The sequence below is a fragment of the Drosophila gunungcola genome (genome assembly GCF_025200985.1).
Source record: "Drosophila gunungcola strain Sukarami chromosome 3L unlocalized genomic scaffold, Dgunungcola_SK_2 000009F, whole genome shotgun sequence".
In the NCBI taxonomy this organism is placed as follows: Eukaryota; Metazoa; Arthropoda; class Insecta; order Diptera; family Drosophilidae; genus Drosophila; species Drosophila gunungcola.
The window spans coordinates 1687785-1705479 of NW_026453181.1; the positions used below are offsets into that span (position 1 = coordinate 1687785).

The 17695-nt window shown below is 37.0% G+C and overlaps 3 protein-coding genes across 5 annotated transcripts in view; 2 read left to right on the forward strand and 1 right to left on the reverse strand.

The window, feature by feature from the left end:
* The window catches only part of LOC128259671 (uncharacterized), a 131902-nt gene extending 123581 nt beyond the window's left edge, over window positions 1-8321 (reverse strand). The window contains 2 exon segments of the mRNA XM_052992200.1: window positions 4198-4362; window positions 8097-8321. The gene's annotated coding sequence lies outside the window, so the exon portion shown is untranslated.
* Window positions 8322-10105: 1784 nt separating this feature from the next.
* On the forward strand, window positions 10106-10814 carry LOC128259686 (uncharacterized). Its single transcript, XM_052992220.1, has 2 exons — window positions 10106-10453; window positions 10511-10814. The coding sequence occupies exons 1-2, from the start codon at window positions 10162-10164 to the stop codon at window positions 10804-10806; spliced, it is 588 nt and encodes a 195-aa protein (XP_052848180.1). The 5' UTR covers window positions 10106-10161; the 3' UTR covers window positions 10807-10814.
* Window positions 10815-13356: 2542 nt separating this feature from the next.
* On the forward strand, window positions 13357-16461 carry LOC128259678 (phosphate carrier protein, mitochondrial). Of its 3 annotated transcripts, none has more exons than XM_052992207.1 (4): window positions 13357-13514; window positions 13804-14222; window positions 14671-15011; window positions 15564-16461. In XM_052992207.1, exons 2-4 carry the CDS (start codon window positions 13833-13835, stop codon window positions 15901-15903), a joined length of 1071 nt encoding a protein of 356 aa, XP_052848167.1. In that variant the 5' UTR covers window positions 13357-13514; window positions 13804-13832; the 3' UTR covers window positions 15904-16461. The 3 variants fall into 3 exon arrangements, with proteins under 3 accessions (XP_052848167.1, XP_052848168.1, XP_052848169.1); XM_052992208.1 differs by having other exon boundaries at window positions 13490-13577; XM_052992209.1 differs by lacking the exon at window positions 13357-13514 and adding an exon at window positions 13527-13668.
* The last annotated feature ends 1234 nt before the right edge of the window (window positions 16462-17695 follow it).

Consider the following 17695-nt stretch of genomic DNA (forward strand, 5'->3'; position numbering starts at 1 on the left):
GAAGGTTTAGTCTGTATGTTTTCCATAAGGCTATAATCGAAATCTCAACTCTTTATAAATAAAATTTCATACTTTCGATTTTTTTCTTATTAAATAACTTTTTAAATCATTAACTCGTTATAAATACTTTAAAGCTTAATAAATAACTAAGTGGCAACATGTTATACAAATAAATATTAGTTTTTAATAACCGCTTAAAAAATACAAATATACATTGCTTATAATCTAAAATATTTTGATTTAGCGTGGTAGTCATCAAATTATTAAAACATTTTTTTAAAGAATTTTTTAAGTTAATTTATGGTAATATTACTTTATAAACTTGAGAATAAGAAGCAAAGAAACTTTTTTTCCAACTTTCTAATATTACTTTATAAACTTGAGAATAAGAAGCAAAGAAACTTTTTTTCCAGAACAAAATGTATTTGTAAATAATTACTTTTAAATGTTTGCCATTTGTAAATTTATTCTTTTAGTTTTTTTATAATTTTCAGATTAATTTAGGAGTTAAGCCATCAGTTATTTGTTTTGAAGGACTCCATTTCAACACTCTCAATATACAATAATGTATGATTTATACATTTGTTTTTAGTACACCGGTCTTAGTTGGTATCTTCCCATATCCAGCAAACATTCCAATACATTCTATTTAGCACTCGATGTGTGCCTGCTGCAATCCGAACACACTTCAAGGGGTTTGGAGTTTGCAGATTGGCGAGGCCATTGCCTAGAGACAAGACTCGATAGCAGACCCCATACCTATGCAATATTTCAGAAACGGCAACTGCAACTTCAGGTTGTCTAACAATTTTAACCCAGTTTTGTATATTTCTTTATTCGTTTCGTTTCGTTTCGTTTCGTTTTCTTGCTTTCCACATTCTTGTAGGAGCCATAAACAAGTTTTTTCTCGGCCCGGACCGAGGCAAAAATGGCTGGAAAATAGAAACAGAAACGAAACAGAGTTTGGTGCGCAAATTGCAAATAGCAAAAGCAAATTGAAATTGAAGCTAATGAAAAGGCCAAGTGGCTTGGAAGGAGAGGAAGCAATTGCCACATTGATCAAGTTACAAATCAGCCCTCTGCGAATCGCAAGAGGATGTGTGTGTGGTCAGGCAGTACGGTTGGGAAATGGGGGTCAATAGGGATTTACGGTTAGACATGCGGGGCGGCTAAGTAGGTGCGGAAATTGCCGGCTATCGCAATGAGAACGCTGGACGATTAACCATTGTCTGATGCCACCGGCCCGGCACTCGTCACTTGGCACTTGGCACTCGGCTCGGTGGCTCGATCTCGAGTGGATGCTCCATCGCTGGTGGTGCAGAGTGGGTCAGCAAGTGAATGAGATTGCGGCAAATCGGGGACGAGCAACGATGGTGCGTCCGAGTCCGAGGTTACAGTTATTGGAAGCGGTTCACTTTCCGGACTTGTTGCTGCTAATTTCACAGAGTGTTATCAATTATAACGCAATTTGCTCGGGAATGCTCAATAATGTCGATCTCTTAAGAAGTACAGCGAAACGGATTAGAATCTAATAGAAAATACACAAAAGAAACCGTATATTTCTCAAAGCTTATGCCTGCAAAAAATTATTTACAATAAAGTATTACGTAAAAAAAAAGTATGGCCATTTTATAGCCTCAAAATCTTATATATCAAAAATATTGTGAAAAAAGGTTAGATCGATTTAAAAACTTAGATTGATTCTCTGAAACATCTTAAAATTTTCTAGAAATGAACTTATCAGAACTACAAATGAAATCGATCTTTTGATAAATATTTTAAAGCTTATACTAATATCAAACTGACTCATGTTTCCAATTCATACCCTTATGTACCTCATCATCATGTGACATAACCAAAGAAATACTGAAAGCCAGCGAAATAAAAACCAAAAATAACCCATATTAGCAAGTTTTATGATGCTTAAAACCTTAAACATTACTTTATGGCAATTCCAGGCCAAGATAAATAAAAGCCATTCACAAAAAAAAACTGGTCAACTAAATACCGCTCTATCATGACGTTGGTAAGAAGAGCGTGGAGAGGGGGAACTAGCTTTTGTTAATGCCTTGGTGTAAAATATATTTGAAGCGTCCGCCCGAGAGTTCAGTGACCTGCGTTCCAGCTACTTGGGCAGTTTTCTACCGCCTCGCGTCTGATTGTTCTTCACTTGTTGTTCAGTAGTTTCGGTTTAGTTTCTTCCTCACCGTCGGCTATTTACACGGTGTCATCTCACTCCAAAGTCACACATTTTTCAAAGTCATGAGCTGGTCGTACTAAATCTACTCAAAGAAATATTTTATGCCTTTTTTAAGAAATTTAAAAAAATTTTTGAATGTTAATTCATATAGACAGTACTTAAATTCAATTAGAAGGAATAGAATATATGCGTTAGAAGTGAATACATTAAATTCACTTCTGGCTTAAGAACCACTTTCCTTAAATAATATTTTGATTTTGAGAAAAAAAATTAAAAAATACAATGAAACTGAATGATTTTAAATATCCAAATTCTTAACAACAAGCAAAAGTTAAAATAACATATTTTAGAAAAAAGTTAAGAAAACTGAGGTTTTATGAATATAATGCTTGGAAAATGATCGGTAATTTTTCTAAGTGTTGGGGGACTCAAAAAGGGAGTTGGAGAAAAAATGGTAAGTATGTAGGTACAGATGGAGCTCCCGTAATGACGTATTATATTAACTTGGCTGTGCACCTGCCTTCTGGCTAACTGTTTTACAGCTCGTGGTCTCGTTTATTTGTATGCCCTTCTGCGTAATTTTCACACATAAAAGACTCGTAAAAAATGTTTTATTAACATTAAAAAGTCAAATTTAAGACAGTTTTTCTCCATTCGCTTCTTAGTGACTTGCTTCAGGTGAAACGCTTAACGGTTCCGCATCTTTGCTCTGGGCCAAAATTCCTAGAGAAAGAAACCCAAAAGAATAGCGAACGGTATTGATAAATGTTAGAATTCTTTGCTCTGGGCTGGAACTAAAACTTTGCCCTAATGACTTATTAATTGACCAGCAATTTCGTGGACATTTGTATGCCAAATAATATACTTAAGTCGCGCGGTTTCATCAGATGTTGATAGATGCGTTTCTTGATGGCCGTTGACACAATTATCGATACTTAATCATAACCTTGAAAATTGCTGATGGCATTTATTTATATTTTTCTTATTTTTGGTCATAATTAAGATTTCGGGACTAGCTCAGGGTCTATTAGCTTTTAAGATTTTAACTAAGTAAAAATGGAAACCGGGCTTAGTAAATATTTCCCATTTGTTATTGTCAGTGCGAATAAAGTTACTGAGGATTTGAATAACATGCGGTTTTGACTTATTTTCATTTATGCAAAACAGTCTCGGTACCTAAAACTTTATCAGCATAAAATAATTTAAAGTAATCAACCCAAAAAATACCGGCTAAATGTCTTATCATTTTTGTATCTACCTGCTATAGGCCGAAAAAGTAGCGAAAATCTTCCGACGAACCCTAGCTCACGTTCATCTTCACATCTCCATCGACGGCCATTAATCTGCCTACGTTTTGTAAATAGCCAGCTTAAAACTCAACTAATTGCTCGCCACACTTAATTTATTTTTGTAAAATATCTTTTAGCTTGTCCGAAAAACGAAGCAATTACAAATTATACGAAAAAAATGAGCGATACGACAGGCGCTCGTTCCACTTGAGAAGTGTTGAGCTCCAATTAGCGGCAGACAATTGGCAATAAGCCGGCTACTCGCACATTTTATAACTTGATTTTATTTTTTATTTTACCCAAAACATCAACAATGGCAACCTTGACATTGGGCTTGGCAGGTGGGGGAAAAGATGTGCAACGACTTGGAAAGTTAACAACAATGGCAAAACCTCGGCGGAATGTTAAACAAACTATGCCGAAACGGTTAACTGATTAAATATTTGAACGTGCCTGTATTGCATGCCTAAATATGCAAAGCGAACAGATACCACAACTGTAAATAAACAAATCAAGAAAGGGAGCTGTGAAAAATGAATCACCGAACAAGTTTCGGACAGAGAATAATATCATTTAGACGCGAGATGAGCTCACATCCCGGGGCGATGAATGCCGTTAATAGACATCGCAAACGAGTTAACAAATGGATATGCAAAAATAAATAAAAACTAAAACGGGCAAAGAATATTAACATTAATTTCATCTTACCTTATTGGTTGTGTACTGTGGATTCAGTTTGATCGGTTGATTTTTGAGCACATGCACAGATAGGCAAACAATTACATTGACAGATTTGGCCTGAGCACTTTATTAGATTTTCAAATTGCTTGCATGTTATAATCACTTTAGTTTCATTAAGTTGAGTTTACTGCACTATAAAAACCGTGGAGAACTTCTGGTTAAAGTTTTGAAAGCTTTCCCTTTGCCAAGCCCACTGCTATCAATAAAATGTTATTTTTGATCGCTACCGCGGTTTCACTCTGGCCCAGCTGGAAAAGCGTTTACCAACTCGAAGTCTTCTCCTTACTGTTGGCTTTTCCAACGAGTCATAAGTCAGGCCAAGACTTTCAATTAAGCGGCTTAAAGACAAACAACGGCAAACGAATCGTATATGTCGGTGGGTAATAGAGAAAAGATGCTTATGAGCCGTATGTAAAGAGTATCTATGTATCTTTCCGTCTTCTTTCTCTTTGGTAAAAGTGTAAAAATTACGCTACGACTTGCGCTTTCACAAAACTAACAAAAAACGAAGCGGAGATTTTTTCTTCTTTCCGTCGCTGATTTATGCACTGCGTTTGCGATGAGGATGGAGTGATATTCGTAGATACATTGCCTGGAAAACATCCACACACGACTCGATCGGCAGAGCGACTGCCTGATTTCGGGTACTCTGCCATACCTTGAGTTCCGGGTTGAATGCGCAAAAAACCTCACTACCTCTTGCTTTTTTATTCGGCTTTGGCTTAAATTCAAATTGCCGTTCGATTTAAAATAAATTAAAATACACGCACAGTTGCGCAGCCACAATGGAGGCCCAGTGTGTGTGAAAGTACAAGAAGCGGCGGCAGCAAACAAAAAAAAAAAACAATCAAAGTGGAAAACGTCGCCCATTTGAAAATGGAAAATTGTCAACGCACATTGAACTTGACAGACAAAAGAGAGCGCACATATACAGACGGAAAAAGATAGAGAGAGAGAGAGTGCGGCACATGCCTCAATTTACAGTTAAGCGCGGCAGACATCCACAAGATGCAAAACTCCAAAGATACTTTCGGCCAGCGGAATGCGAAGTCGCGGACGGCGAACCGCGAATTGCACTTGCCGCGGCAACTTTTTCATCCGACCACGAAAAAACAACGACCAGCACGACGAAAAATAATTTATCGACAACAACATCAAAATGTAAATTTGGTAAGCCTATTACTTTTATTGTTATTTATTTGATTATAACAAAAAAAAACATATTTTTATACCCTTGCAGAGGGTATTATAATTTCAGTCAGAAGTTTGCAACGCAGTGAAGGAGACGTTTCCGACCCTATAAAGTATATATATTCTTGATCAGCATCACTAGGAGAGTCGATCTAGCCATGTCCGTCTGTCCGTCTGTCCGTCCGTTATATGCAAACTAGTCTCTCAGTTTTAAAGCTATCTGCATGAAACTTTCCCAAAAGTTGTCTTTCTATTGCAGGTAGTATATAAGTCGGAACGAGCCGGATCGGACGACTATAGCATATAGCTCCCATAGGAACAATCGGAAAAATAAATGAAAAAAAATTATAACTTTGCTGTTTTTTAATTTTTTGTTTAGTTCTTCGACATATAGTAATGGTAAAATATTTCCGATTTACGGTTTAAATTTCATCAAAATCGGACGACTATAGCATATAGCTCCCATAGGAACAATCGGAAAAATAAATGAAAAAAAATTATAACTTTGCTGTTTTTTAATTTTTTGTTTAGTTCTTCGAGATATAGTAATGGTTTAATATTTCAGAATTACGGTTTCAATTTCATCAAATCGGACGACTATAGCATATAGCTCCCATAGGAACAATCGGAAAAATAAATGAAAAAAATTATAACTTTTCTGTTTTTTAATTTTTTGTTTAGTTCTTCGACATATAGCAATGTTTAATTATTTCAGAATTATGGTATAAATTTTATCAAAATCGGACGTCTATAGCATATAGCTCCCATAGAAATAATAAAAATATATAAAATAACTATCTAATAATTGAGCTGCAAATAATCATAGTTTCAATGTTTTTTTTTAGCACATACTCAAGTAAATCATAATTTAAATGTTTTCAAAAGTATTTAATTAATGCAATAGCTGCAAGGGTATATGAACTTCGGCTTGCCGAAGTTTGCTTTCCTTCTTGTTCATTATAAATTTTCTATTTTATTTAATATTTTAAATTTTTTAGACATATCTTTTATAAAATCTTGTTCTCCCTGAACAAATTATAAAATTTGAGTTTTGGTTAAAAAATGCCCGTCATCTAATCTGAGATAGAAGCCTTAAGTACTTTCTATAAATTATATAAATTAAAAAAAAAAGTTTTTTTACCCTTATAACTATATAAAATTAAATTTTGTAATCGACTCTTGCAAAAAAAATATAAGTACATAAAGTTGATCAACAAATATCCACTAATGAAAGGATGGGGCCCTTAAAAAAGCTTGATACTCCTAAGAGTTTTAAGGTAGTATTATATTTGCAAGTCATAACATTTTTTTTTTCTGTGCAACAACAAAAAGTGAAGGGGCCCCCAAAGCAAACGTCACCGAGTCCCTTCCCCTTCATCTTCCCCTCGATCCTCCTTTGAGTATCTGTGTGTGCCTTAAGATCAGTGTGTGTGTTTGTGGCGTCTCGTTTGTTGATGCGGTGGCTAATGGCTGCATATATTCGTATGCGAAAAAAATAAAGAAATATATGGACAAGGCCTGTCTAGTCATAGCGGTACTCTGAGTGGGCCCCCACGGGGGGGAGGGGGGTAAACCGGAGGAGGGGCTGGGGGGCAGGGTGGCAGCTAATGACTTGGCGCCCAACCGAAGGAAGTTGCCAATTTCGGCTGCTGGTTAACTAGTCGCAAGTGCTGTTGATTAGTTTTGTATTTTTTTAAGGAATTACCTTTCTTTGTTGGATGAAGAAATTTAATGATTTTTTTTAAAGAAGGAAACTTATCCACTGAATAATTGTGGGTCATGGGGAAAATTACTGCTTTCTTTATGTTACACAGTTAATTAATACTTGTTTTGTGAAATTCCTTTATTGGTATTTGAGTTATTTAATTAAAAAAAAAAGAACTAACAATTTTTAACTACGAGCCTAAAGATTTATTTATTGTAAATACATATAATAATTGGTTATTTTAATCAATTCAAAAAAAATGTTCGGCTCCTGAAAACTAATCTTTAATCAGCAGGTTCAAATACTAAGACTTTCCCATTGCTTGTCAAACTGCTATTTATCGCTTATAAAAATGAGATAATCTTATGAGATCATTTGAAATACGATATGCAAAGAAAATCACTAAGGTTGATTTAAGGTTTGCATTTTGGAACACCATTCAGAAGGTGTTCACAGATTTAATTATCAGGTAACAAGATTTTTTTTTATCATTTTATCACCTTTTAAAATCTTCTAACAAACAACATTTTCAACTAGGTGGTAATTCAAACCACTGAAAAGAATAAGGCAAAGGCGTAGCTGATTGTTTATTTTAACTGTGACACGATTACGAATAGTAATAATTTACGAATTTTTGTGATTTCCTCTGCATAGAAAATATTCAATTTATTTATTTATTCGCTGGTTTGATCACTTTCCGATTCTCCTAAATCAAACTTTCTTTTCCGCTTGTAAAAAACCATGCAAGCAAATCCCAGTCTCTTGACAGCTATTCGATTTATGCTTCCTCCTCTCATACTAAACCCAAATCGATCAGTTAATCGCATCCACTCTTACGCTTTCAAAACCATTCCACAATCAATTTACTCAAACACTTTGGCGTAATAATTTTCAAGATCCAGCTCCAGTTAGCAGACCGTTACACAAAAGGCGCACAACACAAAACACTTGGCAGAGCAGCTCTCCTTACGTTTAACTTTAATTACTCAATTATTTGCCTGATTTTGTTGTTTTTCACTTCTTAAGTTGGAAATTAGCCGCGAAGTACGCGGACCCAAAGCGTAGGCCAACTGATTAGAGAGAGCGAGAAGCAGGCGAAAAGCACGAAGACGGTCAGATCGGATCTCGGATCGGATCGGATCGGATGGGAATATAGATGTACAAACTATAGAGCGCGCGCGTGTGCGAACGCGCTACGAACCAAACTCAAACTGACGACGGAACTCCACTCCACAAAAATCCACGACCGGCAAACACAAAAATGCAAAGCCAAAAGCAAAAACAAACACAAAGGCAGAGACCGCGACAAAGTAAAAGAAAGAAGCGCAAAGTAAATCGGAAACCAGACTCAAAGCTTTCAGAAAGAGAGTCGCGGAAATCAGCTGATAGAAGCTTTACGGCTCAGATCATCACCTCAGTTTCTTTTAATCCGTTTAACTTATTTACAACATTTAAAAATAAACAAAAAATCAATATTTTATAAATGTTTAAGAGTTTATTGACCAAGTCATTTCTAACATTTAAGAAAGCTCTTTCAAATCAATCTTTATAAGGTAACTAAGAAAAAATAAAGCGAATTAAAACAGGAGACAGTCGTATTGAGCTTATGTCCATATTAAAAAAAAACATTTCGTAAGGGATTTAAAATTGTAGTAAGTTGTAACACATTTGAAATGAATTTAAAGTTTATCATTATTGATTTTTTATTATACTTCGTAATGCTTTTTCACCACGTATACCTTAACAAGTGATACTGAATATTTTCTGGACTGTACAAAAGTTTAAATTATATATGTTAGATTTATAAAACTTCTTTAATTTATTATTTTATGATATGTACAGTAGTCTCTTTTCGCACATTGTGTACGATTCGTCATGTACGTGGTCGACCATTCAGAGGAACTTCACATTAATACCCATGAAATCTGAAGCTATTGAAGTATTTGGACAATATAATAAGCATACAATGCTTGGCCCATTTATTGCACAGCTTAACAGTTTACAAAACTCCGAAGAAAATACTTATGATGAATATAAAGGCTTTTATGGCACTATATATTTCAGTCGCTTTTCTTCAATCGTCTGTTCAGGTAAATAAATAACGTCCTTTAGCCTCCAATTCTATTTAAGACAAATATTATAGTATGGTTTATCAGATGCCGATTTGTTCACTTTAAAAAGCTAGGGCAATACTGCCACAAAGAGAATTTAGGTGTATCAATCAAGAACGGCACTACAAGTGACAAGTGCGCCCGGCACTGCGTTATGGAAAAGATGGGATTCGTTTCAAATGGCAAGGTTAACATTGATACCCTCATTAAAAAAGGAAATATTTATGCGTACAACGCAGAGCATCAAAAGGCAATAGAGACCCAGTGTCGATCTATCGAGGATGCTCGAAAGTGTGAGGTCGGTTTTCAACTATCGGAGTGTATCCAAGCCACAGGCGATAGGGCAATGAACAAAATACCTGGACTTAACCGTAAATTCAATATAATAATTCTTCAGAGCCTTCATCAAAATTCTCGCTTGAAAAAACTTTTAAAAAACTATAAGCTCCTTTAGAAAATTTAGGCAATACTTGATATGTTTTAAAGTATGTATTTTGAGCCAGTCTAGATGTTCTTAGGTTACAATATGTGAAATGTATAATATAGTTTATTTGATGAAGATTTTTATGAGTTTAAAACCCTAATGTTTAACTAACAATACTTTCCTGCTCAAACGTTCATATTTCAATATATTTTTTATAACAAAATTATGATATTTTCCTCTGTTGTTTTTAGGCTTGAAGGACATGATTGAGGATACGTTTTCCAAACTACATTTAGATAAACTGAAAAACTTGTAAAAAGTAATAAAGGAAAAACTAATTTACTTTCCTATGAAAATATTTCTCATCTGAGATGCGTGATAATTATTAGAAACATCTATCTCTAAAACTCAATTTTCGCCTATTTCAATCACAGATTACTTTTCATATCTTGTTAAATTGATTTTATTTCTTTCAAAATGTTTATTTATTTCATTTCAAAATGTTTTCTAAATGTGTATATAAATTTATTTTAATACTCGGTTTGAGCTATTTGACCACGTTTGCCCAGCCGAGTAATGAGTCCACTGTCGCTACTGAGTCTAGCCTTGACTTCTCATCGACTTTTAAGTGTTTGGACTGTAGGGAGGAAAACAAAGGGTTGTGTCGTGTTGAAGACACCGGTTATAGTTGTTATACAGGACCACATTTTAGGAACCGTACAAACATTAAGTATTCCTTTCCTAAAACATCCACCAATTTAGACGTTTGCATTCCAACCGACATTAACATCGGTAAAGAAAGCATGCAACTTTTACTTAACAAACTTTTTAAATTCTTTAAAATTGCAGACAGTGTGGATGCGAAAATATGCTGTGTTTGGTCCCCTAATAGCGGCTGCCAAATCTTAGTAACTAAAGACCACGAAGGAGAGTTTTGTTTCACTTGCAGAATGAAACATAAGATGGAATACGAAGGCTTAAAGTCCTGTCCGTGCAAAGCAAATTCCGGATCAGGACAAGTCTATGGCAAAACGTTGCTCATCATGATTCTAACACATTTGTTTAGCAAATTAATTCACAGTTTATCGGAAAGTACCATAATTATAGGCTCTTGGGGATTGAGAACTTCAATTAAAATAACTTAAAAAAATTACATCCATCAATCGTAGGTTCTTGCGGATTTCTAATTCCTATTAAAAAGGTCTTACAAAATTATATGCAACACTCGTTCATATTTGGAATCGTTTCCAGTTTTAAAAGGTGTACATATATTAAGTCCTTGAAACGAAGAAAAAAAAGGAACTTATAAACGCTGATTTCCTCCCATGAACTTGATCTAAATTAGACGACCATACTTTACTCTCATAGCTGACATAGATTGATTGTACTGAACGACTGGTTCTAAATAGCTTTTGTGTTTTTATTTTATTTCCGCTGATTTGTTTAGCTATATGATTGAATAATCATTTTAAACGGAATTGATACGGCGAGTATCGTCAATTTTTTTAAGTGTTTTAGTAAAACCCTACCGAAACCGCCTGACTAATTTGTTATCTTTTTTCAATTTATGCAGCCAAAAATCAGTTTAAATTTTAAAGCTTTTTGTTTTTTTTTCTGGAATAGTTATTTTATATTTTAAACCGTAGTTCTGAAATATTTAACCATTACTATATGTCGAAGAACTAAAAAAAATTTAAAAAACAGCAAAGTTAGATTTTTTTTTTTCCGATTGTTCCTATGGGAGCTATATGCTATAGTCGCCCGATCCGGCTCGTTCAGACTTATATACTACCTGTAATAGAAAGACAGCTTTTGGAAAAGTTTCATTCAGACAGCTTTAAAACTGAGAGACTAGTTTGCGTAGAAACGGACGGACAGACGGACGGACAGACGGACATGGCTAGATCGACTCTCCTAGTGATGCTGATCAAGATTATATATACTTTATAGGGTCGGAGATGTCTCCTTCACTGCGTTGCAAACTTCTGACTGAAATTGGAAATCGGACGACTATATCATACAGACGGACAGACGGACATGGCTAGATCGACTCTCCTAGTGATGCTGATCAAGAATATATATACTTTATAGGGTCGGAGATGTCTCCTTCACTGCGTTGCAAACTTCTGACTGAAATTATAATACCCTCTGCAAGGGTATAATATAGCTTTGCTGTTTTTAAATTTTTCTATTAGTTCTTCGACATATAGTAATGGTTAACTATTTCAGAATTACGGTTTAAATTTCATCAAAATCGGAAGAATATATCATATCTAATAATTGAGCTGCAAATCATCATCGCTTCAATGTTTTTAGACATATACGCAAGTAAATCATAATTTTAATTTTTTCAAAAATATTTGATTCTTGCAATAGCTGCAAAGGTATATGAACTTCGGCTTGCCGAAGTTTGCTTCCTTTCTTGTTTAAAATTAATTCCATCAAAGTCTTCATCAACGTTTTACAAAAGTCAGTGTTTGAACTGGCTTTCGAGAAAGTGACTTCTGTTTTGTATAGCGTTCAAATGGCTTAGATTTTTGTGACTATTTTAAAATCAAAAGTTTTCCAACTTCGATCGTAGTGCCTAGTTTTGCTTTATGCACAAAAAAAAAACGTTTTTTTTAGTTGGAATGCTTACGAATTTCGCATTTGAGAGTAGCGAGATGTCCAAACATCGACAGATTTTAAAAAGGATTAATGCAAATTTGATAATATAGCGACCTACTGACTCTGTTTTATGCCGTTAGGCATTAAACATTTTTTTTATGAACAACTTTTACAGTTCGGACTATTTTGCTTAAAAAGCTTGCTGTATGTCGTAAGAATGCGCTTGCATACAGGATGTGTTCAACCTGGAGAGTTGCCGAGTATAATTTGATGTTTGGCATGATGATTTTTTGCTCTTAAATTATTTAGCCACTGGTATCAATAAGTTTTATAATTAAGTGCATTTAAAGCAGGACACGTCAAGTCAGCAGTCGAACTTCCATAACAACAGCCACCATCTTCTGCAACAATAGCTTTGAGTTGTAGACTAGGATTTACCCCAATTTATAATCTCGATCTTGTCTGGGACATATAGAAACCTAGCTCAAGTTATGAAGAACGAAGAAAGTTATCCTTTATTGGTTTGTGTCCTCGGTTGGTGTCCGTTAAAGTTTTCTTTCCGATTTAAGTCGGGCAACGCCATTTGAATGGGGAACTGGAATGATATTGTTTGGTGTGACCATTTTTCCAATATTGATTAAGTCAATATTAGAAATGAAAAACCTCGATCGGCATCGTTAGCATCGCGGAGACACCAACCACTTTTATGAATAGCTAGCGGAGACATGCCCCGCATTTAGCGATTTAGTTTCCAGCTAGCGAACTTGGCGGGAATCGATGTTTTCGATGTTTTTGGCGGAATATATCAATGTTTTGTCGATGTTTCAAATAGCTTCGGCTAGAGCGTGTGCCACCGGCAGATGGCGCCAAAAATTAAGTGAAGATAACAGTGGCAAAAAGATATCGTTAGAGATGGGTAACGGTTGATGGGACACATATTAAAAACATCGATGACATCGGTGTTGGCGACCTCCACCTCTAGCGGTGAATTTGCGTGTTTTGCAATGAAATGTTAGTGAAACGTCGAACTAACAGCGAAATGTTAACGAAACGTCGAACTAACAGAGAGAGAGAGAGAGGGAGATGTTCTTCGTAGGGTGTGGATAAACATCGACAATCCCTGCCAAACATCGATAGGACCGATATTTTGAAAAATCGATGTTGGCATCGAAGTTTCTCCACCGCTAGCCGCCCCCCTCATTCTTTGAATCCCCGCCCACGAGCCAAGAAACGTTGCTGACTAAGAGTAAGTGCGAAAATCGGGGCCAAAAATTGCATAAGAACAAGACTCTGCCGAATCGAAATCGAAGTAAGCGAGACGTTCGATTGGGTTCCCCGAAAATAGACTAAATTCCCGTGTTCGTTTGCTTTGTTTCCGTTTTGCGGTTAAATCCAGAGTCGTAAGTCTGCGGCACTGCGGGCACGCCGTTATGTAACCCAGCGAGGCGAAAAGCAGCTGATTGCCCAGCTATATATAATTAGATAAAGCACATGTGTGGTACGTAACTAACGGACGGTCTTTTGTGCCCTTTCAGCCGACCCAAGTATCCAGAAAGAAAGCAAGATGTTCTCCAGCTTCTTCGAAACCGCCCGGAACTCGCCCTTCCGCAGCCCCCTGACGGCCGTGCGATGCGACGCCGCCGCCCCCCTGGTGGATCCCCAGCCGGTGGAAGGTCGCCAGATCGCCGCCGCCGCCGCTCCGGTGGCCAACCAGCAGGACTCCTGCGAGTTCGGCAGCTCCAAGTACTTCGCCCTGTGCGGCATCGGCGGCATCCTCAGCTGCGGCACCACCCACACCTTCGTGGTCCCGCTGGATCTGGTCAAGTGCCGTCTGCAGGTGGACCAGGCCAAGTACAAGAACCTGGTGCACGGATTCAAGGTCACCGTGGCGGAGGAGGGCGCTCGTGGACTGGCCAAGGGCTGGTTCCCCACCCTGCTGGGCTACTCGGCACAGGTGAGAATGGCTCTTTCGTGGGAGGGGTTGCATAATTGTCTGGAGGCGGATTAAGCTTCCCCACTCGTGACTTGGTCTGGTGACCCTAATTACAGGTTTCGACACAGATACAAGAAGTGATCAGATCGATATCCGATATTTTGATATACTAAAAGTGTATAAGGGGGTTCATTGGGAAAACGTATTCGGAATGCAACAGCAAAGATTTAATTGACCAAACGCCGTTGCATATAAACAGAACTACTATAATACAAGTACAAATATAACAGAATATTTGATATACATTTTATTCCATGGGCTAATAAGTTGCCATGGATACAAACAATTATTTTATCTAGAGTATTGATTCAATTATTTTGAAATATCACTAGGCTTAATGGCAGTTTAATCACAGTTGTAGAATGATGAAGTGGAAAACAATTAAATTGCCTTTATGTGTTCTCTATAGGGTCTGTGCAAGTTCGGTCTGTACGAGGTGTTCAAGGTAAAGTACGCCGATATCATTGGTGAGGAGAATGCCTACCTGTACCGCACCTCCTTGTATCTGGCTGCTTCCGCTTCGGCCGAGTTCTTCGCCGACATCGCTCTGTCGCCGTTCGAGGCCGCCAAGGTCAAGATCCAGACCATCCCCGGATTCGCCAACAACTTCCGCGAGGCCGTGCCCAAGATGCTCAAGGAGGAGGGCGTCAACGCCTTCTACAAGGGTCTGGTCCCCCTGTGGATGCGACAGATCCCCTACACCATGATGAAGTTCGCTTGCTTCGAGCGCACCGTGGAGTTGCTCTACAAGTAAGTAGCATTTGCTTTGGGGGCTTACACTTCTTTTAGAGTGACTCATTCAGTTGAAGATGATCTTTAAAATCGTCATATATCGATAGAGCTATCTATTAACATTACCAATCTTATAATTAGCGCCATGCTTTAGGGATTTTTAAAGTTTTTTATAGACGGCTCTTTAGCCTGAATAAAAGAAATTCACCAATGATTAAGAAAAAATGCCGGATGCGTTTCTCTTTCTACTTATCCAATGGAAAGACTTCATAATCTAATTTACTTTTAGGGGAAATAATTTTTTTTTTCCTGTCTGCAGATAACTACTTCTGACGTATCTATCACACTAGAATACGAAGTGATAAACTTAATTCTATCTTGTTTGCTGATAAGAAACTTTTTGTATCATTCTTTCAAAAGTACTTTTGACTTCGCTCACTAATTATAAAAAGGAATTATAGAATTATATTATTTGTGAAAACTAAAGAATGTCAATTCCGTCTAAAGTTTTGAAAGTCCTATCCCATCCCTTCTCATTTAAATCAATACTAATATTTGCATCTCCTGCAGGTATGTGGTGCCCAAGCCCCGTGCCGACTGCACCAAGGGCGAGCAGTTGATCGTGACCTTTGCCGCTGGCTACATCGCCGGTGTGTTCTGCGCCGTGGTGTCGCATCCCGCCGACGTGGTGGTGTCCAAGCTGAACCAGGCCAAGGGAGCCAGCGCCATCAGCGTGGCCAAGTCGCTGGGCTTCAGCGGCATGTGGAACGGTTTGACGCCTCGTATCATCATGATCGGTACTCTGACCGCTCTGCAGTGGTTCATCTATGACGGTGTGAAGGTCGCCCTGGGCATTCCCCGTCCACCACCCCCAGAGATGCCCGCCAGCCTGAAGGCCAAGCAGGCCTAAGTGGGCCACACCACACGGTTACCTATAGGCCAGAGTTGATTAGTTGGCGCAATTGTGGGCAGACCCAGGAGCAACATACTTTTACTTTCTAACGAACTTTCGATTTCTGTATAGCCAAAAGCCTTATGCTGAGTTCTTCACAACAATACATCAATGTTGCGTGTGTGCCATTGCACATGTACATTCCAGGAACAATACCTTACGCATTTCTCTGACACTGCAATTTATTCTCACTTTTACATAGTCGAATCTTTCTTACTTTAATCGCTAAACATTCTGTCTTACGAAACTAAGCTACACTCAAGTTCAAAGTATTTAATTCCATATACAATCTAATACTATGTGCTATACTTAACCCCATGTGTGTCTAGTTTGCGCTAGAAAGTATGTGTGTATGTTGAACCTTCGATGGCCAGCCCTGCTCTCCACTCCCCTCCCCGCTGCCCTCCCACGTCCCACAAGGCCATTCATGCGAATATGATATTATGCTGTTTCAATTGTCTGACCCGCTACCCAAGAAAGCACTCTGAATAAATTAAATTATAAAATAAAATACACTACCAAGATGCGTTTTCTAATCTCTTCTATCTGTCGGGAACCGGTTATAGAGTACTCGTGCCTGCGATTAATAATGAGACTTGTAAAGATAACCTGATGACCAACAAATGCTGTTCCTGACATTGAAAATGGGGTTTTATGGGGCTTTGATTAGCTAGATGAGGAAATTTCAAGCGAATCGTGAATAGATTACCATTAGTTTTTATAGATAAGAACCGTTTTCGCATTTTTCATTTTTAAGATCTACAAAAATATGCTAGTATTTTGAATAAACTATGTCAATGGCTCTTATATTCTTACAAAAGTATAACAACCATGGCATATATTGTAAAACTAGTACAAGTATTAAAAAATAAAAATAGGGATCGAAATTAAGTTATCATAAAAACAAGAAAGAAAGTGATATGCAGCCAACAGAAGTTTATGTACCCTTTTGCTATTGCGAAAACCTAAATACTCTTTAAAACGACTATATTTCGATTTTATGCGTATATGCTTAAAAACAGAGAAGCTATGCCGATTTTCGCTGAATTTTGCGATTGCTCCTATGGCGGATATAGTATATTGTTGATCGAGTTTAATTAAATTATAAACGTAATTCTGAAATAATAAACCAAAACGTTATATCGAAGTATATTAAAATAAATAAAAAACAGCAAAGTAATATTTTTTTTTTCATTTATTTTTTCAATTATTCCTATGACCGGTCCTGCTTGCTTCGACCTATATACTACCTGCAATAACTCTTGGGAATGTTTTATCTAGATAACTTTAAAACTGAGAGATTAGTAGAAACGTGCTGCAAATTGACAGACGGATAGCGAATGAACTCTCCTAGTGATGCTGAACAAGAATATACACTTATAGGGTCTCCTTCACTGAGTTGCAATCTTTTTGATTGAAATTATAATACGCTCTGCTTGGGTATTATAACAATTTAAAAGGTAATGTTAGTAAGAAATCGAGTATCGATGACAAAGAAATAAAGTCGCAAATTTTAAAAAATTGGAACATTTTCAACGCGAGTTTGCAAAGTCCCAAAAAAAGTGGATAGCCAGAAATTATTCAAAATTATTAAAACGCACGAAAAAAGCTAGATGCCCACTCCACCATTAATGATGAACACCAGGAATCTACTAGAGAAGGTCCCAAACCATTTTTCCATATATTTCTCTCTTTCAGTGGCAAATAGCTATAACTTCATCCATGTTATGCGACTGGTATTTGACCAACT